At 42.4% G+C, this 23,993-nt stretch overlaps 1 protein-coding gene across 3 annotated transcripts in view; it reads left to right on the top strand.

The window, feature by feature from the left end:
- Positions 1–21,676, top strand: part of LOC103188581 (protein HIRA) — a 50,593-nt gene extending 28,917 nt beyond the window's left edge. Inside the window, exons 14-25 of one of the 3 annotated variants that reach the window (XM_007908615.2) lie at positions 40–231; positions 3,657–3,827; positions 4,055–4,259; positions 4,993–5,091; positions 5,377–5,525; positions 7,009–7,170; positions 7,392–7,450; positions 9,340–9,445; positions 14,331–14,453; positions 18,920–19,083; positions 19,178–19,266; positions 20,721–21,676. In XM_007908615.2, the coding sequence (XP_007906806.2) occupies positions 40–231; positions 3,657–3,827; positions 4,055–4,259; positions 4,993–5,091; positions 5,377–5,525; positions 7,009–7,170; positions 7,392–7,450; positions 9,340–9,445; positions 14,331–14,453; positions 18,920–19,083; positions 19,178–19,266; positions 20,721–20,837 (1,636 nt within the window). In that variant the 3' untranslated portion in view covers positions 20,838–21,676. Of the gene's footprint in view, positions 1–39; positions 232–3,656; positions 3,828–4,054; positions 4,260–4,992; positions 5,092–5,376; positions 5,526–7,008; positions 7,171–7,391; positions 7,451–9,339; positions 9,446–14,330; positions 14,454–18,919; positions 19,084–19,177; positions 19,267–20,720 lie in introns of those variants that run through there. The other 2 variants (XM_007908616.2, XM_042337705.1) reach the window with 2 other exon arrangements.
- Positions 21,677–23,993: the final 2,317 nt, after the last annotated feature.

Below are 23,993 nucleotides of genomic sequence, written 5' to 3'. Positions count from 1 at the left end.
AAAATTTCTCTCACGAGCTGAATCTGTTTTTTTTATTAGGGATTTTTCGACCGCTTTTTTTAATAGCGTACCTATCACGGGCGCACTTCCGGGCTCAGGGCTACCCTCACAGATCAGCCAGTCGCAGACCACCTCAGACTCCAACGCTGCCAAATCCGTCTCTGCCAAACTAACTCAGGACCCTGCACCAGCCACCACAAAGCCAACCGAGGACACACCCAACAAAGACGGGTAAGGTGCACAATACCGAGCGTTAGGACAGTGAGTTATGGATTCTTGGATAACTAACTCTATTCTCAGTCTTTGCTGGTTATGGTGCTCAGGATAGTTGTTCATTAAGCTCAGATACAGGACAAAACTTGATTGGAGGAATAATAATAATAATCCTTGCATTTGATATAGCGCTATTTCACGTCTTCGAGACGTCTCAAAGCGCTTCACAGAATATATTGTAAAGTGAATTGACTGTATATTTTGTGGGCGAAAAGTGGAAGCCAATTGCGCACAGCAGCGTCCCACAAATTTTATTTTGAAGCAATTATTACCCCCGGAAAAGTGATCCGCCAATCGACTAACAACCAGGTTCCTACTTACTGCTAGGTAAACAGAGGCATGTGGAGTAAGGAAACTTGCCCAATGTTTCGCCCTACCGGGAATCGAACCCAGGTCCTCTCACTTGCGTGGCAATGCTCTAACCACTGAGCTACAGGACTCCAAATAAGTTTTGATGTCTTCCTGATTGATACCTTTTCAGCGTTTAATATAAGCTTGAATTGACTGTTGTATGTATAGGAAGGGCAGAGGAGAACTCTCTCTTCCCCTCCCCCATTCAGTGGAGTAAGTTGCAGGTGGTGATGTTCAGCTGGGTTCTTTGCCAGACTGAAATGATTGCTAGAGCAACAGCACCGCTTCTTGGCAGAAAATTGGACTGCACCAACCACTTTGTAATGAACAAAATGAAAGTGGGCAATCATCCTTAAAGGGGGGGAAGGGGACCAGGTGGCTCATTGTGCAGTACACAGCTGCTTCAACCTCTTGGGACCTCGGTTTGTGTCTGACCTAGATTATTGGCATGCAAATCTCATTCTCCTATAGTTGTAAGATTTCTACCGGAAATGTATTTGGACAATCTAAACAAACAAAAAAGTTCCCCTTAAATGACACCAAAATTGGTATCCTTACTTCAATACTAGCTTGTGTCAAAACTGGAAAATGGCACACTGTTGCTTCTCTGAGATTATAATAATATTAATCCATGCATTTGAAAAAACACCTTTCACAAGAGAATGTCTCAAAGAACTTCACAGGATAGACTGTAAAGTGTAATGACTATGTATTTTGTAGGTGAACATGGCAGCCAAATTTGCACACAGCATTATCCTGCAAACTGCAATGAAGTGAATGACCAATTTTATTTGGGGGATTGCTGGTCAGAACACTGGGAGAGAATCCCTTCTCTTTTTAAATAGTACCATGGGATCTTTGACATCCACCTGAACCAGGCAGACAGGACCCCAGTTTAAGTTCACTGTCAGGGAGGAGTAGATGAAATATTGGAACAGTGGAATGCTGTACATGTAAAATCAGAAGGTGTTCTATTTCCCAGCATTTATATTCTTCACTTTGAGCACAAAATTCAGAGGGTTACAAACAATCTAAAGTGGAAAATAATGAGCCTTTTTATTATTATTAAACATTGGGAGGACGTCCTAAAGCACTGCAGAGGATTTCGCCCACAAAAATACAGTAAATTAACTTCACAGTATATAAAGTGAAGCGCTTTGAGACATTATTATTATTATGAAGCGCTTTGAGATGCCTTGAAGATGTGATAAGGTGTTCTATCAAATGCAAGGATTATTATTAGTATAAATATAATCTTATTCTGAACCTGCTCCATAAATTACAAAGCAGCAGAAGTTCATTAACCTCCCCCAGTTGAGGGTGGAGCAAGCAACAGATTGAGCTGTTTGTGGTATTTGTGGTACGACTGCACCATCTGCTGGAATAGAAGCAACATTGCCTCAATTTTTAATAATAATCTTTGCATATGATAGAGCGCTTTACCAGATCACCCAAAATCCTTCACAGAATATTACTGTGAAGTGTACTGACTGTGTACCTAAAGGCAAACGTGGCAGTTTTATCTGGGAGATTGTTGGCAAGGACATTGGGAGGAACTTCCTTTTTTTGAATAGTACCATGGGATCTTTTAACATAAAGATGAACAGTAAGGTGGGGCCTCCGTTTAACATCTTATCTGAAGAATGCCACTTCCAATAATGCACCCCTCCCCCGGCACTGCATTGGAGTGTCTCGCAGACATTATACGTTCTAAGTTCTGACATGGGGCAGGAACCTTCTGACTCGCAGGCGAGACAGTACCAACTGAGCCAGGCTGACACCTGTTTGAATTTAAATTTGTTTGAACTAAGTTTTTAACTTTGATTCCAAAGTAAGAGGATCTTTGATGGTATGTCCAGTACCCTTTAATAAGTTAGAGGATGTGTAACCCCTGTATGTTACCATCATGCATTATTGACCTGTGTCCTTTTTTGATGGAAACATGAATCAATGTGCACTTCAGCATTGCCATTATTGGGAACACTGTGCAATGAAAGTGTGTTCCTGATAATCATTGAGCAATCCAGCTGAATACTACACCACAAAACGTATAAGTCCTTTAGGTCTTTTTAAGGCATTTATTGTACTTGATGATAAGCTTCACATTTTGGGCAGTGTAATACAACAAAACAGTTGTAATTGGACCAGATAACCTTTTAATCACACGATGATGTGATGTAACATTACCCTCAAAGCAGGTGTCAAAAATCCTGAAGCTCTTGTCCAGCTGTATGTAATAGGAACAAGAAAAGACCCTTCACCTGACCAACTCCCTGTCATCCAGCTCGAGTTCCAATCCCAATCTCACTATTCGCTTTTTTTAAAAAACTTTTAAACCTGTATCCCTTTACTATTTACTGAACTGTTTGTTTGGAAAACAATTGTTTCAATTGAGAATTGCTAGGTGGCAGTCTTGGCCACTTGCTGACAATTCTGAGCAGGAGTTATCATGATTCTGTATGCTATGGCAGTTTATTTTGGGCAAATACCAGTCCATGTCCTCGTTATTAATAATAATCCCACACCATTTTGCTGTTTCATTTTTCCTTTTTCCTTGAGTGCTATTTTACTTTCCATAGCCTATTTTATAGATGCACTGTCTAAAATATCATCATTTCTCTTTCCCAGATATTCATCACTGCTGTGATCTATTTCTAAATATGGTGAACATACAGACACTCTGTGTGATCACTATAGCTCCATGGCGCATCAGCATCACTTCCCTGGATTCCCATTGTTGTGGACTCCACTTTGTTTGTCTTTGCAAGTTCTGCATTAAATTTTCAGTGATTCCCAGGATGGTGTTGATGATCAGTTATCCATTTGCAGGTGAAGCTAGCACAATAAATTGAATTATTTACTTGAAGCAGAGATGCAGCTGAGGCCTTTATAACAATTCTCAATTCTGTAGGTTGTGTGATGCCTGTTCAATATCAGGAATACTGTAGGGAGTGTGAGATGGCTGAATATTATCAGGAATACTATAGATGGTGAAAGCCGCCTTTGCATACTGTCTTGTCTTTCATTTTCAGGTCTGCAGCCATCAGTGTATCCAGTGCTGTCCCCACAAACACTCCATTGTTAACTTCCCCTTCAAGGATTGAACCAATGAAAGCACTTGACTCAAGGTTCACTGAAAGATCCAAATCAACTCCAGGAACCACTCCCATCTCAGCTGCTGTCAGGCAGAGTGACTTGGACAGGTACGGGCTGGGGAGTGGCTAGATGTCGACAAGGGGTGGAAAGGAGTTTTTTCTGAGATGCATTGCTCTTCATGTCCATGTGTGTCCAACAGTTGTTATTCTGTATAACTCGTGTCGCCAGTAAATTGTCCTGCTACTTGGGACTGTGGAGCTTTTGAAGAGAGTGGGGGAGAAAGGGTTTGTCAGCATTAATAGCTATGAATTCAGGTGAATCTCCCTTTTTCTAGGAGTAAAGAGCAGGGACCCTCCAAAGACTTGAAGCTTAAAGAGGTTCAGGAGAGTAGCAGCGACAGCGAAGAGAAGATCCCAGCTTCCAAAATCTCAGCATTGTCCAAACGGAAGAGTGAAACCGAAGGGGAGGTTGTAGAAAAAAAGAAGAAAGGCCGACCGAGGAAGGAATCCAAGCAAACACTCACAGCCATTGCAACTCAGGTAATGCTCACTTCTGCTCTGGAACTTGGAGCCTAACTCCTTGGAAACTCAGTAAGTAAATTTACCAAACAGTGTAGCACCAGAGCCCTAAGTGGGGTTCCAGGTTCGCCCTTGGATCTGTCCTGCATTATCTTCTGTTGCAATGGGGTGACTATACTTGATCTCTTGTTTTCCTGGACTAGCGATGGGATAAAACGGGCCTAATTGCACTTCAATGACCCCTTGCTGGTACGTGTGAACATTGTCTGATTGAGGTCAAGATTAGGCTCATTGCGATTCAGTGTTTAACAGCAAAATGTTTTGTTCTCAGCACCATCATCTCTCCCCTCAATCAGCAGATATTCACTAGAGAGAACTCCTGCAAGTCAGCAATAATAATAAATACAACAGAACTCACATAAGTCGTATCAGTCGGGACCATAACATTTAATATGACTTACACAAAACCCGGTTGCAGGTAAACTATATAAGTGGTATAAAATCCAGTTGAATCAATAACCTACACTACATGTGCGTAATTCAATGCAGCCAGTAAGTGCACAGATTCAATGCATCTTGACTTTTTGCTGCATGTGCACTCACCAGTTGCATTGAATTACCCATGCACAGTGTAGAATCCAGAACCCTTTACTCGGTGGGGGGGGAGAGAGAGTGCTATCAATGAGCCAGGATGACACACAAATGAAATGCAGTAAAAGTGACTAAAGCAGGTTATGGTGGCCTTCCTTTACAGGCGGTTCCAACAACAGAGAAGGAGACTCTGCGAGTCTCGGCGCCCCCGATCGTCTTCAAACTCCCAACACCAACGCCAAAGAAAGCATTTAATATGCAGGTGAGTGATGACATCAGCTGGGCTGACCAGCCACAGGAAGGGAAAGGTTGTCATGGCCTGACTCATAATTGGTTGAACGATTTTTAAAAAAAATCTGTAGTTATTCATCGCTAAAAAGAGAAATAGTTTTAATAATAATGACATTGACATTAAAATTTATTTTGTTAATCTGAAGGCACCTTTCTAAATAAACCAGCACTGCTGTGGGTTTCTCTCCCCCTCCAGTGTGTGAATGAGGAGCTCAGGGCATCTGTGCAGAGTACTAATTCCCCTTCTTGCTTTCAGGTGAGCTCTGATCCAGCTATGTACATAGAAGTGGAGAATGAGCTCTCTGCAGTCGCTGGGTGCAAACTGAGCCGGTTAAAGTGCATGAGGGAAGGAAAAGAATGGGACACACTACTAACCAGTCGAATCCTCACTGCTGCAGGGAGCTGGTAAGTGTGGGCTTTGAACCAGATGACTGGTGCTTGTGAGGGACCCGTCATCCAGATCTAGCTGATACTGTCTGGGTATACTGAAGTGCAACGGTATTCCTGTCACCAGGCTGTTTTAGTACTAAATTTCTCTGCTCATGTTTTGTGGAGAGAGAAAGCAGAAGTAGTTTTCTATTACTGGTTCTCTTTAAAATATTGAAGTGTTTTGTTAGAAATGCACACCCAGCCAGATTAATTTGTAGCCCTCATTTCTTTACAAGTCATGAGGGCAACACATATGCATTTCTATCCATGTTTATTGGTCGTTTATTAGATGGAACTGTTTAGTAGGTGGAACATATTGTCTTAAATAATATGTGGAAATATATCTTTATACCCCTTCATTTCCTCTTTGTTGTTCTGTGGTTACTTTCCAGTAGATTGGTTCCAGTATCTAATGTCTTCTTTTGTAATAATGTTCCAAGATTATTCTTGACTTGTATGACATTTTCAACAAATTGTATTTACATAGCACCTTTCACATGGGGAGGATGTCCCAAGGTGCTGGAGAGTGATGGGTTAGTACCCAGGCTGAAGGTTGAAGTCAAGAGGGTGGAGGTTAAGTGTAGTAGAGGAGGGAAGATCACCGAAAGCACTGTTGAAAAGGAAAGTCTTCAGACCCGCCTTGAAGGAGTAAGGGAGGGGCTGAGGCGGAGGAGCGCCGAGGTGGATTTCCGAGGGTGGGGGCAGAAAGGCTAAAGGCCCGACCGCTGATAGTGGAGCAGGCAGGCCGGGGGCATGGACCATTACAGTTAGCAAAGAAAATACTTTCTTCCCCTCCTCTTCCTCCTCCCACTCATTTAGCCTTAACAGCAGATCACAGATGTGAATGATCATGTTGTCAATCTCCGCTACCCGGTCCCCTCCAACTACACTGTCATGTATTATGGTTGTGTACATTGTACTACATTGGCATTTTAACGATGGGTGTTCTTTACGTTACTTGATGAAGTTTCATTCAGATATCAGTTTGGGTCAGTTAGTAGCACTCTTGTGTCTGGGTCAGCAGTGTTTTCAAGTCCCACATGAGTCATGGGGTCTTAAGTGTAGGCAGCATTGCCGTCTGGCGGTGTAAACTACAGTGGATTCCCATGTATGACATTCACATTCATCCAATAGCAATATTGCGCATGTGCGCAACCAGCTGACTTGCTCCCCAAGTGCTGGCATGCACCTACACTAAAAGAATCCATGATAATAATTCCTTAAAAAAAGTTTAAAAAATTGTTTACTTAATCCACGACTGTTGTGGTACGCTGCTGTGCGCAATTGGCTGCCGCATTTCTCCCACAAAACATGCAGTCAATTCACTTTACTATATATTCTGTGAAGCGCTTTGAGACGTCGAGAAGACGTAAAAACACTGTATCCAATGCAAAGATTATTATTATTTTTACGGTTCGTCAATCCTTTCTTTCGCCTGAACCATTTTCTTCCCTTTCAGTGACCTTGTGAGCGTTGCTTGCGAGGAGCGGACACTATCAGTATTCTCAGCCAGTGGCCGACGGCTGCTACCCGCTATCCTCCTCGGATCACCCATCTCCACATTGCACTGTGCAAGTCACTTTGTGATGGCTCTCATGGCTACTGCAACACTCTCTGTCTGGTAAGTTGTCACTGCTGTTGAAAATAATTCCTCAACAGTTGTCACTGCTGTTGAAAAGAATTCCTCAACAGTTGTCACTGCTGTTGAAAAGAATACCTCTAACATAGATTGCTTACACAGAACAAAGAGCAGCTCCACAGTTAGTAAATTCCGAGGGGATCTATAAAAGCACGGTGAACCTCAAATAGGAGAAGATTTTAATTGTTTCTTTCCTTTTCTAGGGATGCAAAAAAGTTGACCGTGCTAGTCAAGGACGAGTCACTAATCACTATATTATCAGGTACTGACCTTTGTTTACTGTTTTTGGCCATACAGTGGAGAATTGGAAAATTCTGACAATGTTCTGGGTTTTCTGGGCTGATGTTGCAGTGTTTCAGCCTTTACTCGGACTGTCAGCCAGTGTGTCCCATGTCCATTTGTGATCCCTTCCAGACTAATGCCACTAGGACTGAATGTAAAGGCAGTGCTCTTTGATGGGATGGAATTAAAACAGCTCTTGAAACAATTTGTGTACAACTCTCTTATATAGGGTGACCAAAAAGTTGTGATATCTACCCTATTATCTAAAAAAAAATCATCATTTTTTTAAGACTTATTAGACACTGTCAGGGAATCACAACTTTTTGGTCACCCTGTACAATTAATTGTTCTCTTGAATTTGCTGAAACAATCTATCTTACCATCTGCCTCACCATTTCCCTGGCTTATCATTCCACAAACTCGCTACTCTATCTATAAAGAATGGATATCTGAGCTGTCTCTTTGCCTTCCCTCTGATTTTGAGTCCATGTTGCAATGTTTGTGACTGCATGACATGTTTAGTCTATCTATACTTTATGCCATTGATTCTTTCCCTGGGTCAGATCTAAGTGGGAAAACAATGTTCGTTATTTGAAACTATCTGTTGGTTATAGTGCTCCTGGAAATATAAACCATAATTCTCCCAAAGCGGAGGATATGTATTGAGATTCTGTGTGAATGCCAGGAGAAAGCTGCTCAGAATGACCAACTGGATGTTAGGGCACAATGCTGCGTAATAAGATTGCATCCAGCAGGACATAAACTGTCTCAACCTTGGGTTACCTCTTTACACAGACGTGCAGCTTTTACAATACACCAGCATTGTATTACACTTATAAAATGATTTCCTGTTAATTTGAACTGTGAGGCTTAGAAAATAAAATGAATGCAACGGCGATTGAGCCTTTCCAGCTGTTTGCCCATTGCACCTGATTCATACTAAAACTGCCCGATAGATTTAAAAATATAACAAATGTGCTGTTTTTTTTGTCACTGCAGTTTCAGTTCCTCATTGTAATTTCCTGTGCATCTGTTTCCGAGGAGCCACATTAAGCTTGGAGTAAACAAATGTATTTTCTTTTGTGTCATAGCCAGTTGGCAGGCATGCAAATTTGTAACATTTAGATGAGGCATTCTGTTGTTTCATGTTCTCTCCCCCACCTCGCTGTCTCATCTCCTTCTCCCACAGTCCCCTGCTCACTCCCCCCCACCCCACCCACCAACGTGGCTCAAATATTCAGCTCAAGTAATTTCTCAAAGATAGCGGCATTTCTATCATAAAATTGAACAAACCTTTGCTGGAGACTGCTCCTCTATTTAACTGAAGCAGGAAAGGCCTGATATTGTAAAAAAAACGCAGTAAAAATATACCAAATTATCCAAGTTTTTACTTTGTGAATTAAAAATGAGTTTAATGGACTTTACAGTGCAATATACGTGTATCAGCCCAGTTCAGTTGGTAGAACTCTCTCCTCTGAGTCAGAAGGTTGCAGGTTCAAGACCCAGATCAGGACTTGGAACCCATGCAGTCTATGCTGACATTTCAATGCAGTGCTGAGATGTGTGTGGGGCGGGGGGGGGCAATGCTGCATTGTTAAAGGTGCCATCCTTTATATGAGACCTTAAACCAAGGTCCTATCTGCCTGTCCAGGTGGACATTAAAGATCCCATAGCACAAATTAACTGCCATGTTCACCAGGAAAATACACAGAGCCGAATGACTTTACAGCATTATCCTGTGAAGCGCTTTGAGACGTCTCGACGACATGATAATACGATAGTGCCTCGACAACACTACATCAAACGGAAGGATTATTATGTTATTGTATAATCGGTAGACGTCTCTGATCTGGTGCCTTTTGTTCACAGGTAACGACATCACTATCACTCAGTCGCTGCTCACACACCATGGTGTTCCAGTCGTCACCTTGTCCAATGGGAAGTCGTACTGCTTCAACACCTCACTCTGCACATGGTAAGCAGTGAGGGCCGGGGCTGTTCCCAACCTGAACCAAGTCCTGTGTTGTACAAAAGGGCAAGTGTACAACCCTGGAATGCCCTGTATATGCTGTGCTGCGTACTGAAAATGGCATCAAGCAATTGATTCAAAAGCAAACGACACTGGAGGCAATCTGCTGACATCAGCTTAATACAGTAAAATAAAAAATTACATTTGGATGGCCCCTTTCACATCGGGAGGATGTCCCAAGGTACTGAAGCCATGTTTTTAGTAGCACATCAGTTCACACCACTGTTGTATATATGCAGCCAGGCAAATCACTTCAGGCTTCACTAAGAAACAGTCACTTGAAAGCAAACGGCTCTTTATAATAATGTTGAAAAAAAANGTGCTGATTAGCAAGCTCTGGGTATTTACAAGGTCTGCTCTTCCCCATTGCGATTCTGAAGGGTGGGGCAGGGGAGCGGAATATGAATCAGGCTTCCTGCTCCTAACTGCTTTACGGTTCAAAGCAGTTTGTATGAAAAGGGCATTAAATAATTATCAAAGTCACATATAAATGGTCATTGCAAGGTGGACCTATAATAATTGGATGGGACACTGTTACCACACAACTTTACCGTACATTAGCAAATTGTTGCATTCATTTGTCCCTTATAAGAATACCAACTTTGGTGAGTATGTTTTATATAATGGGTTTGTATCAGGACTCTATACTTCACTGAATAATGAACTGGGAAGGCACATGACTCAGGAGCCAGGAAAGGAAGTGAGACACAGTCTCAAGTCCTCATGAATCCTGTTGTACATGTTGCTACCGTTCACGTTGTATTTATCAATATATTTAAACTATCTTTGAAACGTGATTAATCCGGGCCGGTTTGCCATGACAGACGATTCATTATGATGTAGTTGAGTTGTAATCGTAGTCAGTGTGGAGTCAGGCTACATGCGACACATTGGGCAGTGGTCGAAAATGTCTGGTTACATTTTTATTTTAGGCCATATTTATATATATATTTTAAATTGCTTGGTCTGGGTTATAACCTGGGCCAATTGAAAAGTGCGGAAATACTTGCCCAATAATTGCAGGGGGATTTGACAAATTCTGCTGAAAACTGCAGGGTGTTGATTGGTGCTGTTGAGGTACATTTCACTGCCGACGTACATTTTTTCACTTTATTGATAAAACTAAACATGAGGAAATAACACATATCAGATTGTTGCAATTTTTAAAAATGATTTCTTCTTTAACAAAAACTGGGTGGTTCATTTTGGGGGTTGGGGGGGAGGGAAACGACACCAGCGCAGGCCCTGGAGATCCACCAAGAAACAGACACTCATGACCAGTGTCCTGACTGCGGGGCTACAGGAGCTCACCATCTCCTGCCTCTCAGGGCCAACCACCACACACACACACCCAGAGAGAGAGAGACATACACACAGACAGAGAGAGACACACACACACTCATAGATCATACACATACACATACTCATAGATCACACACAGCCACACATAGATCATACACACTCACACTCATAGATCATACACACACACACACATAGATCATACACACACCCACTCATAGATCGTACACACTCACACTCATAGATCGTACACACTCACACTCATAGATCATACACACACACACACTCATAGATCATACACACTCATAGATCATACACACACACACATATCACACACACACTCATAGATCATGCACACGCACTCATAGATCGCACGCACACACAGATCGCACACACACACACACAGATCGCACACGCACACTCTCACACACGCGCACAGATCACGCACACGCACAGATCACGCACACGCACACTTATAGATCGTACTCTCATAGATCACACACACACACACTCATAGATTACACTCACACACTCAGATCATACACACTCCTAGATCTCACACACACACTCATAGATCACACACACACACTCATAGATTATACACACACGCACACTCATAGATCATATACACACACACACAGATCATACACATACACTCGTAGATCATACACACACACAGATCATACACACATACACATAGATCTCACACACTCACAGTGACAGTGGAGAAAGATACACAACCACATTCACACAAAGACAGTCATGAACACACAAACACAGAGGAGACACACGCAGCCACACTCACAAACACATACATACAGAGGAGAGAGAGAGAGACACACACCCACACTCACCCAGAGACACACCCGAGCAGATACACATACAGAGGAGAGAGACATACACACACAGACACTCACAAATAATACACACATGGAGAGAAAGAGACACACAGGTGCACTCACACAGACACTCACAGACACATACAGAGGGGAGATTCACAGACAGTAGCGGGGCCTCCCGAGTGGAGTGAAGCCCATTTCCCTCTGGTGCCAGACCGCCCACAGCTGCGTCGGATAAACAGCGCAAGAGGCCCGGGCGCCAGATACCTCAATTTTTAGCGTGCTTATAACGGATTCCACGGATAAATCGTGGCCGCACTTTTCTATTGGCCTAGGTTATAAGCGTTTATAACCCCTTATGGGTTACAATGTTGCTTGCAGATTTCTGCTTTTCTTTTTTTTGATTGAATGCCTTCAATGAAAACTTTTGAGTGAGCAATTAATATTTTAAATACATGCAGTAACTGCAGCACCTGGAGACTAAGGATGGGCAGTTTGAAGCTTTGCCATTGAATAAGCTCCGTCATCAGTGAGTAGGCGATTTGTGCCTGTCTGTCACTTAGTAGATTTCTCACTGAATCATTATCGTGTTAGTGTAATTTTGTTATTTTGTTTTGCCCACAAAATACAGTGACTACACTTTACAGTGTATTGTGTGAAACGCTTTGAGATGTCTCGAAGATGTAATAAGGCGCTGGATCAAATGCAAGGATTATTATTATTAACAATCTTAAACATGCAACCATGTTTACTGTTGGTTCCGGATAGATTGCAGGGTGTCTTTTCTAGGATTTTAAAAGATCTTTTTCTTAATGCTTTTTGATGTGGGTAATTCCACCCAGAAGCTGATGAACTGAAATGATCATGAAACTGTCTGTTGACATTTGACTATTGAACTATAACTGAGCTGCTTGCGCTTTCAAATTGAGCAAACTGGCAGCCAGTATTTCAGAAATAGCCTCCATTTGGTGTATTTTTGTCAGGATTGTTTCATTTTATACATGGGGAGTTCCCCTCGGCGTCAAAACAAACTAATCTGTGGCCAGCGCATTGCTGCTGCTTTTTAAAGATAACTCATTATCCAGACTTTGTTTTTTCTTAACTGCCCACAATGTACATCTGTACAGGAAAGAAAAGCCCCACTTGCTTCGTCATACTTCCCACAATTCCAAAACATGGTCTTTTCCAAAGAGAATTCATAAATATTAACACTGTGCATTGAAGGCGACAGTATCAGAAATATCAGCCTGTGCCCACTTCTGGGCTGGGTCACTGTAAATTGTGGGGTCTATTTGTTCAAATGTCTGTAAACTTAAATGGACAAGACTTGTCCAGAGTTCCTGTTGTTTACACTTCAAAAGCTTAGTGAGTGAGATTTTATAAATGACATAATAACGGGGATATGGGATCCATATGATGAGATCCATAGAATTCCAATCCACTCGTAAGGCACTCTAGCAGGTTTGACTGTGCAAGCGCAAGCACTGGAAATACAAAAAAAATACTGACTTCTGAATCATACGCACAAAGCAGGAAGTGACATTGCTGACTGGACTGGATGACCAGGAGATTGACAATTTTTTAAAAATTACCTCGGGCAACTCTGCTCCAAAGATGGATTGTGCCAGAGGGAAGATCACAAGAGCTGGCATGATGTATTTCTAGTTTCCTGGTTGGGAAATCCCATTCAAAATCTTTCCGCATGAGACCCAGTATTCTGGAACTGAAGACTGATTGCAGTAGAAACTAGTCTAAAAGTCCAGTACTCACTAATGGATTGTCAGTATTAGTACCTTGCCCGAATCCAATTGGAACTATATCTGATTGCATAGACAAGAATGTGGATCACTGTATATAGTGTAATGTTTTACACTGATACATGAGCAATATGTAAAATAATTTGAAATAGTTTTCTCTTATCACAGCCAAAATGTCTGTATTTTGTGACTAGCCGATGGGACACACACTGCACCACCAATGAGGGACTTATCCTATCTATCTATGTATAAGTGAGTGCTGTTCACGAGACTTTGATGTGAAGTGTCCCAAAACAGCATCAGTGTGATTGCCAGTGATTATTAATGTTATTGCTACATTGATCAAACCAATGCAAGAAGGAAGACAGTCACCCAACCAATGCATTGTGTGTGGCTAAAGGCTCCCATCATTGGGAGCTGCTGATACCTACCGGGTCATTTCCTACACTGTTCTGCAATTGAGCTGATAACGATCTTACCAGGTTCAGGTTGTCAAATTAACCTTACCTTAAAATCATCCACTCTTAGCCTTTCGGATCATGGAGTCCTGTAGCTCAGTGGTTAGAGCACTCGCCTACCTGGGTTCGATCACCAACAGGGCGAAACATTGGGCAAGTTTTGTTATTCCACACCCTCTGTTTACCGAGCAGTAAGCAGGAACCCGGTTGTTAGTCAATTGGCGGATTGCTTTTCCGGGGGTAGTAATTCCTTCACACCAAAAAAAAATTTGTCACTCAATCCACGACTGTTTGTGGGACACTGCTGTACAAAATTGGCTGCTGCGTTTCGCCCACAAAATATACAGTCAATTCACTTTACAGTATATTCCGTGAAGCGCTTTGAGACATCTCAAAGATGTGATAAGGGGTTATATCAAATGAAAGGAATACTAAGGACTTATTATCTTTGTTTTATGTGGGTTGCTTTATTTTTCAGGAATCTGATCTCGGATAAGCAGGACTCACTGGTTCAATGTGCAGATTACCGGAGCTGCTTAACATCTCAGGAGGCCATGTTGTGTTCAGGGCCACTGGCTACAGTACAGGGCTGTGGGATAAAGTAAGTACAGCCTATTATCATCAGCAAGGGTGTTTTTTTACTACTCATTTATTCTTTCCTGCGTACAAAATACACACAGTTACTACACTTTACAGTAAATGCGATGAAACTCTTTGAGACATCGTCCTGACGTGAAAAGTACTAAGTCAAAAGCAAGGATTATTTATTGATGCATTTGTTTATAATAATAATAATCCTTGTATTTGATATAGTGCTTTTCACATCTCGATATCTCAAAGCGCTTCACAGAATATACTGTAAAGTGAATTGACTGTATATTTGTGGGCGAAATGCGGCAGCCAATTGCGCACAGCAGTGTCCCACAAACAGTCGTGGATTGAAGTGACCAAATTATTATTGGTTTTTTTGAAGGATTATTATCCCCGGAAAAGCGATCCGCCAAACGACTAACAAACAGGTTCCTACTTACTGCTAGGTAAACAGAGGCGTATGGAGTAAGGAAACTTGCCCAACATTTCGGCCTGCCAGGAATAGAACCCAGGTCTGTCGCTTGCGAGGCAAGTGTTCTAACCACTAAGCTACAGGACTCCATATATTTATATATTTATTTATTCTGTTTATTCTGGTTTCCTTGTTAAGAAATCACTTCAGAGAGCGTCAGTCCAAATTGAAAGTAAATCTAATTGCCTGAAATGTGCTGCGTGCAATTGGCTGCCCACAAAATATATAGTTAATTCACTTTACAGAATATTCTGTGAAGCGTTTTGAGACGTCTGGAAGATGTGATAAGGCGTTCTATCAAATGCGAGGATTATTATTATTAATGCAGATGGGTGTGTACTCTGCAATGGTGAGGATTATTCTCTTTGCATCTGATACCTGAGATATATAAAATAATTGTAAAAACACTTCTGTTGCCACTGCGCTCATTTCTCAAGATAAGGATGGTCTACTCTGTAATGCTGAGCTATCTGTATTTTGTGACTAACCGATGGGAAATGCACTGCAGTCTCTTGAGGCCTATTGTGGTTTCTTGAGGACTGAAGGAATAATGAGTAAGTGATATCAAAAGAGTTGAATGTGAATGGCTTTGAGATGATTTTATTAGTTCTCTAGGTGTTTGATATTAATTTGGTGATCATGAGTTAAGTTAATCATCCTACGAGTAATCTGTGACTCAGATCATTGCTGTATGCAGATTGACCCCCTCATTTGCCTACAAAATGCATAATCACTCACTTTTTGCAGTATATCCTTCGCAGCTGCACTTTGAGACCTCCTCTCGATATAAAAGTCACCATATCAAATGCAAGGATTATTATGTTATTATTAATTCAGTTAATTTATTTAATTTGACAATGGAAGTTGAATCTGGATATATCATTGTTGTCTTTCGGATAACATTGCTGGTGCTGGCAGGAACTGACAAGTCAAATTGACAATGCAGCCTGCGTATAAATAGATAAACAGGCATGTTCTCCCCTTTGCTTGCAATTTCTCTCTCTTTCTCTTTCTCACACACTCGCACAAATACAAGCAGGCAGCAAAATGAGGTTCAGAACCCTTCTCACTGCCTCTGAACAAGTGATTCTACATAATAATCAAATTTTAGCTCTGAATAGAAACAGCAGTGTTGGTAAGCTAAAGCTTTAATAGCTACAAAAGGTAAAATCATTTATTAACGATGATAATTGTTAATTGTCACAAATACAATATTTGTGACAACAACTTGCTTTTATATAGTGTCCATCATGTAGAATAACATCTCAGATCATTAACACAGCTTGGCACAATCTTTCTTCAACATGAGTGAGTTAATATATATACAGTAAACCTCTGGCTTAGCGGACTCTGGATATCCAGAATTCAGACCTAGCTGGACTTTTTTTAAAAAAAAGTTCAGCAGACCTGTGGAACCTCCTGCTATCCCAACTCTCCTAGCACGTGCCAACTCCGCGAGGAGAGTCAGACTGGGGGGTGTCTACTTGTCCCCCATTAGTCCGGCTAGCTGGGGTTTTTAATGAACTCTCTTTTAATTAATATGCAAGTTCTGATCATGCAATTAAAGCTATCATCAGCTTTGACTAAAGGTCCAGTCGTTCAGTTCACAATTAACCCTGCGAGCGTATGAGCAGTACTATCCAGCCATTAAAAATGGCTTTAACTTTGACTTAGCATCCAGAAATACCAGAAGCAAATACAAATACTTTAGGAACCGATTCATAATAAAACAGGATTATGCTTCGGGGATCCTCACTTAAAGATTATCACTGAAGTAAGAAAAATAAGAGAAAGCTGTTATTGTAGTGAGATTGAGTGTGCTGCTAAATGCTGCCTCTAGCACAGTAAATTGGTATCTCATTTTTGATCAGCGCCCTCTGATCTGGAGCATTAACCTTATAAGTTGACTAACATCATATCTTATTGATTATGGTCGTCAATTTTTCCAAACTATTTTGTGGTATAGGTGGGAGGAGGTAACCTACCACTCCTGTGCTTTGCACTTTCTGCTGAGCATAACCTGACCGTAAAGGAGCGAGTTTATCAGACAAATACTTAATCTGTAATAGCAACACAGATAAATTCATCATCATCATTATTTTGTCTATATTCAAATTCGATGCTGTCAGTTCCTGTCGTGGCCCACGAGAGGGAGCTCCTCATCTGCATTCAGTAAGAACCTCATTATTACACAGATTAATGCTTTTCTCGCCTGTTGGTTTAGTCCTCATATCTCATATCCTGTTTCTTTCTTATAATAGGAATTGAGATTTGGCATATGGACCCACAGAGTTCCAGTAGGGGGCAGTACCTGGTTAACCATAGTACATCCAAACAGTATAGAGAACATGGATACTGGGTGTTTATATATACACACACACACATCCCAAATGCTTCCTTTACTAACCAGCCCAGTATCCCCTGAGTCTCTCCTCTATACCCGAAAAAAAGGGCAATCCTTTGGGAAGCAGGGTATTGTTCTCCCTGACTCACAGTTCTGCTGGGCCTCTCTGGAAATGTTTATCCAAGTACATTATCTAGGCTGGGTGAGTCACAGCCTCATGGTAAATTATTTTTGATTTGGGCTGGTTAAACACAGTTTTGATTTGAACACACTGGAAGCGCTGAATGCAGGAGGATTCCAGGTGTCGGCCTCCCCAACTCCTCCCTCCATAGGCTGCAGGTCATCCAGAACTCTGCAGCTCATGTCCTCTCCCGCACCAGGTTCCGTGACTCTATCACCCCCATCCTCACCCGACTCCACTGGCTTCCCGTCACACAGAGGATACAGTGCAAGATCCTGGTCCTCACCTTCAAAGCCCTCCATGCCCTTCCTTCCCCCTACCTCTGCGACCTCCTAAACCCCTACCATCCTGCCCGCTCCCACCGCTCAGCGGGCTCCAGCCTGCTTCACGTCCCCTGCCTCGCCTATCCTTCTGCCTTCTGCCACTCTGCCCCCAGCCTCTGGAACTCCATCTTGCGGTCCCTCCGCTTCGCCCCCTCCCTTGCCTCCTTCAAGATCCATCTCGAGCCCCTTCTCTTCGACCCTGCTTTCGATCACCCTGCTACCCATCCCCAATCCCGACCCCCAGCTCAGGTCCGAAACACTGACTGTCCAGCGCCTTGGGGCGTCCTCCCAACGTGAAAGGCGCTATACAAATGTAATTTTGTTGTTGTTGAAAAGACTCTGTAAAGTACAGAGTTCTGTGAAATAATGTAACTTGTTTGCTTTATATTGTTGGTAAGGAAGATGGAGGGAGAGAATGCAACATTATTCATTATTTTTGTGGTAAAAAAATGTGATTTTATAATAATCCTTGCATATCATATAGCGCCTTATCACATTGTCGAGATGTCACAGGATTTACTGTGAAGTATTTTGACTCTATCTGTGGGCGATCATGGCAGACAGTTTGAACGCAGCAATGCTCCACAAACAGCCATGAAGTGAGTGACCAATTTTATTTGGGGGAATTGTTGACCAGGACACCAGGAGAAATTCCCTTCTCTTTTTGTATAGTGCAATAGTAACTTCAACGTCCACTTGAGAGAACCAGACAGGATCAGACAGGTTTAATGGCTCATCCGAAGGACATCTCTCAAACTGTGCAGTACACCCCAGCTTTGCATTGAAGTGTCAGCCTCTACTGCGTTCAAAGTCTTTGCTCGGGGATTGAACCGACAACCTTCCGACTCAGAAGTGAGAGTGCTACCAGCTGAGTCAGATTGACACCTGTCTTTTACAGTTGTTGTTGCAGTTGTCTCTAGGTGTGACTTACTCTCCTCGGCCAATTAATGCATTGCAAACTGACAGAATGCTGACACATCTGTTCTATAATGAATGGGCCTGTTGGGTTTCTGGTGTCCTCGATGTGATCGAGGAGGGGTCATTGTACGTAGTGTATAGGCACTTGTTTGTGTACTTTAAGGTCATTGTGACTATGTGTGTGACTCTATATCCTAGTTCCTGTTTCTGCAGCTCAGTTGCCTCTTTGTTTTTCTAGTGCTGGCCGCCAGGCTGCCAGGCTCTCCTCAATGCCCCACGCCTTTCAGCAGGGAACAACACTGGCATATCTGGAGAATCAGGTCGCAGCTGCAATGACGCTAAAATCCAGCCAGGAATACAGGCACTGGCTTCTCATCTACACACGCTACCTGGTAAATGAAGGTAGGAGGCTGGGAATGCTGTTTTTCACGTTGCCTTGAATTATTGATTCAACTCGGGTGCGCAGTATTTTGCTAACTGTTGCCTCTGATTCTAGGATTTGAGGCTCGCCTAAGGGAACTGTGTAAGGATTTGTTGGGTCCTGTTCACAATTCATTCAGCAGCCAGTGGGAATCGACTGTGCTGGTAAGAAGTTCATTTTGTTGACTTGCATTGAGTTACTATACAGGATGAAACGTAGGACTTGAGCATCACAAACCGTACGTGACACTGACGCTATCTTTTGGCAAATGTTATTTGAATAATCGGAAGCAGAGCTCCCTACATTGCTGTCCCATTTCCTCAGGTTCCTGTTCTTGTTTGGAAAGCAACAAATCAATGAAGTAAATAAACCCCACTGTGATTGGTAACAACACAGAGTAGGAGTGCTTTGTGCGAGCGCTCTACAGCTCGTGCAGAGGTTCACCCGGTTCCATGAACCTATCACACCCACCCTCGCATGGCTCCATTCACTAACCATCCCCCAGAGGATAGAGTTCAAAATCTTTGTCCGGCCTTCAGTCTCTCCGCACCCACCCTTTGGAACTCTGATTCCACATTCCCTTCTCTTCACCTCACCTCCTTCCCTCGCCTCCTTCAAGGCCCGTCTCGAGACCCTTTTTGATAAGCCTTTGGCCACGCTCCAAACTCCTACTCACCCTGCCTGCCACCCTCCTGATCCCAACCCCCTGCTCAGGTCCAAATCCTGACTATCCAGCATCTTGGGACATCTTCCTGATGTAAAAGGTGCTAGACAAATGTAAGTTGTTGTTACTTGAAAGTGGGCATCGTAATGAAAAACATGGACTTAACAGAAGGCAGGGCTGTAACAGTCATCTTGCAGTCAGAAAACTGTTAGAGTAGATGAGTCAACACTAAAATATTATAAAGTAACTGCTGCTTCTCCTTATTTCTTGAATTAGTTAGAAGCGCTGTAAAAAGTAGTGTCCGTCTGCAGCCAGGTTACAGTGCTTCTCCTGGATTGTGGGCTCCTGCATCCTGACAGTGAAAGAATCATCAGAATACTAATTTGCAACTATTTTGCACTCAGAACCCAATAGAAAGTAGGTTCTCTCTCCTCTTTCCCCCCTCCTCCCAAAGCATCTAGCGGGCTATTGTCTTTAACTGTTTACAGTCTGTTTTCTGTCTAGCGGGAAGTAGATGAGATGCTTCATCACCTTTTTGGGGAGCAGGTTAGCATGACCGGATGTGACAGAATAAATAGAATACATAGACATTTTCAACGTAGATATTTATCCCAGCATGTCTGCCACTGTTGCCTGTATTGGTACCCTTTTATTGTAATTAATTCCACTTTCCAGCTCTGTTCCCTTATTCCGCAATATTTTTACTGCTCAGGCCTTATCCAGTACCCTAATCCCCAAACAGGTATCAGCTCAGTAAGATAGCTTCAGGATCATCAGCCTTACTTGCGACTAGGCCAGAGGCTTTGACCTATTTGAGGCAATGATCCACAGTGAGTGGGGTCACCACCAGCTCAACTCAACAACGTAACTTGCAATGATATTCTCAGCTCACCGATGCACTTCAATGCAGATTGTAAACTCTTTACCTGAAAGATCTTTCTGCTCCTTTTGCAGGGCCTGCGGAAAAGAGAGCTGCTAAAGGAGATGCTTCCAGTCATCGGACAGAATCTCAGATTCCAGAGACTCTTCACAGAATACCAGGACCAGCTGGATCTACTAAGGGACAAGTAGCACTACACAGCATTTCAAATGGGATCAATTCTCAACCCTCTGGGAGATCTGCTCTGTCCAGCCGGTGGCCCAACTCAGGAAAGAAGAACATTGAGGATTTGGGTTTAACCCGGGAGAAGAGCCTGTGTTCTGTTACACAAAGCCGGATCACTCCAGTGGCAGATGTGCTCAGGAAACGGCGGTGCTGGTGCGCTAGCCTGAACATATCATTTCACAATAACAGTACCGAAGCGCACTGAATATCCGAGAAATGGTCTGCAACTGCACTGGGAAGCGTTGGTGACTCGGAGGCAGGTGACAGCTCTCTACCCAGCAACTCGTTGCAATTGACCAAGATGGCATCTGCATCCAACATGTAACGGACACTGGCCCTCTTATTGCCAGATAGAATGACTTGTGGTCGTAGCCCACTATAAGCTACTATGCTAGTACTGTGAGACACAGCAGCTTCTCAGCTGCCCTGTCCTTTAGCAGAGGATGATTCAGATCTGTGGACTGAAACTCTCCGTCTTTTCAGTTGGAAGATGAGCTGCCGAGTTCAGACTTTTGTATAATGTAGTTTTCTCTTTGGCTGATGTACTAAATTACAAATCCGTTACTGTCTGTCCTTGTTAAAAGTACAAAATGAAAAAGAAAAGTTCTAACGAGAGTAACCATGGACCTGGTGGAGATGTACAGAATGCAATCTGCCCTTTGGTACCTTTTAACTGTTTATACAGGCACATTTGTTTTTTTTATAAAATAAAGATAGAATATTGCAGTTCTATTTTTGCCCCTTGGAGTTGAAACCTGCTCATTTTGCTCACCGCTGTTATGGGCATCCATGCCAGACCTGAGAGAAGCACGAGGAGAAAGGCGACAGCCTTCAGAAACTGGACTTTTTTCCTTCACAACCCTTGTCCAAGCCAAACAATGCATCACACAGTTTAATGTTCTTTCTTTGCACTCCCAGTGATATCCGATTACATTGCATTTTCTGACACTGACTCCAAAGGATAAGCCAATCCTCCAATTGTTTATTTTTAGTGGGCGGGAGAGTGATAGATGGAGAATATAATTTTAATTTAAATAACTGATTGAGGTTGGTATATTTGGGGTGTCCCTTTCAATAGCTCAGTGAGTAAATTCACTCTCAGATATAGAACACTTAGGACTGGATATCCCCATGGCAATCAGAACTGCATGTAGTAATTGCTTTGGATAGAAATAAGGAACAATAATAGAGTACTCGCCTCGTAAGCGAAAGGACCTGAGTTGATTCCCGGCAAGGCGAATTGTTATGCAAGTTTCCTTACTCCACATGCCTGTTTACCTAGCAGTAGGAACACGGTTAGTTGATTGGTGAATCGCTTTGCTCGGGATAATAATTGCTCCAAAAAAGAATAATAAATTGGTCACTCAATCCACGACTGTTTGTGGGACACTGCTATGTGCAGTTGGTTGCTGTGTTTCACCCACAAAATATACAATCAATTCACTTTACAGTATATTGTTCTTTGAGATGTCTCGAAGACATGATAAGTACTATATCAAATGTAAGGATTATTATTATTCCTCCCCTGTATCTGAAGTTATTGAACAATTACCCTGAGCACCATAACCAGCAACGATTGAGAATAGTTTGTTATTCAAGTATCCATAACTCACCGCCCTAACACTCGGTATTGTGCACCTTACCCGTCTTGGGACGTCCTCCCGACGTGAAAGGCGCTCAATAAATGGAATCTTGTTGTTGTTGTTGTCTTTGTTGGGTGTGTCCTCGGTTGGCTTTGCGGTGGTTGGTGCAGGGTCCTGAGTTAGTTTGGCAGAGACTGATCTGGCAGTGTTGGAGTCTGAGGTGGTCTGTGACTGGCTGTCTGTGAGGGTAGCCCTGAGCCCGGAAGTGCGCCCGTGATAGCTACACTATTAAAAAAAAAGCGTTCGAACAATCCCTAATTAAAAAAGATTCAGTTCGTGAAAGAAATTTTTCAGGGCATTAACATTCACTTGCACAGTCACTTACAGCAATTAAATATTGTACTCTAGACTATTCAGGTGAAAACATTATATATATTTAGATGGCTAATCCAAAAGTAGTTTTCTGGTTGAGTTCTGAGACTTATTCTGCTTACGGATAAGGTGTTATATCAAATGCAAGGATTTTTGTCTTTATTTTAAGATTCCCACCACAAAAATGCAATGCTTGATTTGCACAGGTGAGCAACTTGAAGACAGGAGAACATTCAGGGAACCATGACCATACCATGATCAGGTTCATTATCAAAATGAATGGAGTGAAGGAGGTGTCCAGCGCTAAGCTCCTGAATTGGAAAAACGCAAATTTGGTGGGCACGGATAGATTGGGTTGGTAAATTAGCAGAGAAGACAGCAGATCGAAAGTCGAAATGCTTAATAAATATTTTGTCTCGCTGTTTAGAGGCAGCAGTTGGTAATTTAGGAATATCGGAAGGGAATAATAATAATATAATAATAATCTTTGCATTTGATATAGCGCTTTTCACGTCGGGAGGACGTCCCAAAGCGCTTCACAGAATATACTGTAAAGTGAATTGATTGTATATTTGTGGGCGAACGCGGCAGCCAATTGCGCACAGCAATGTCCCACAAACAGTCGTAGATTGAAAATGACCAATTTATTATTGTTTTTGGTTTTGGAGGGATTATTATTAGGCTCTGTGTGGAGTAAGGAAACTTGCCCAAGGTTTCGCCCTCTGCCTGGAATTGAACTCAGGTCTCTCACTTGCAAAGCGAGTGCTCTAACCACTGAGCTACAGGACTCCACAATACAGAATACAGAAAAATAGATTGGACATGTGGAGGTTAAAAATGAAATGTGGCTTAAAGTGGATGAATCTCCAGGTCATTGATAGGATATTTAAAGTCGAATTGGATAACGTATAGGTCAAATACCAAAAGATTTTTTTTTTTAAAAGTTGAGGTGGATAAATAAGTAGGTTAAGTAAAAAATAAAGAGAAAGTGATAAATGGAGTGCAAAAAAACACAGAAAGTTCCTGAGCCGAGTGGGACCGCAGTACTCCAAGGCTTTGCTGGCTCATCAAAAGTACTTGGAGTGGCAGCTCTAATTATCCTAACGGACAAGCAGCAGGAAGTTTGCCAGACAGTGCTCACTAAACCAAGTTTTTAGCTGGATAAAC

Source organism: Callorhinchus milii, unplaced genomic scaffold (assembly GCF_018977255.1).
Source record: "Callorhinchus milii isolate IMCB2004 unplaced genomic scaffold, IMCB_Cmil_1.0 Scaffold8, whole genome shotgun sequence".
In the NCBI taxonomy this organism is placed as follows: domain Eukaryota; kingdom Metazoa; phylum Chordata; class Chondrichthyes; order Chimaeriformes; family Callorhinchidae; genus Callorhinchus; species Callorhinchus milii.
This window is presented reverse-complemented; position numbering and strand designations above follow the sequence as displayed.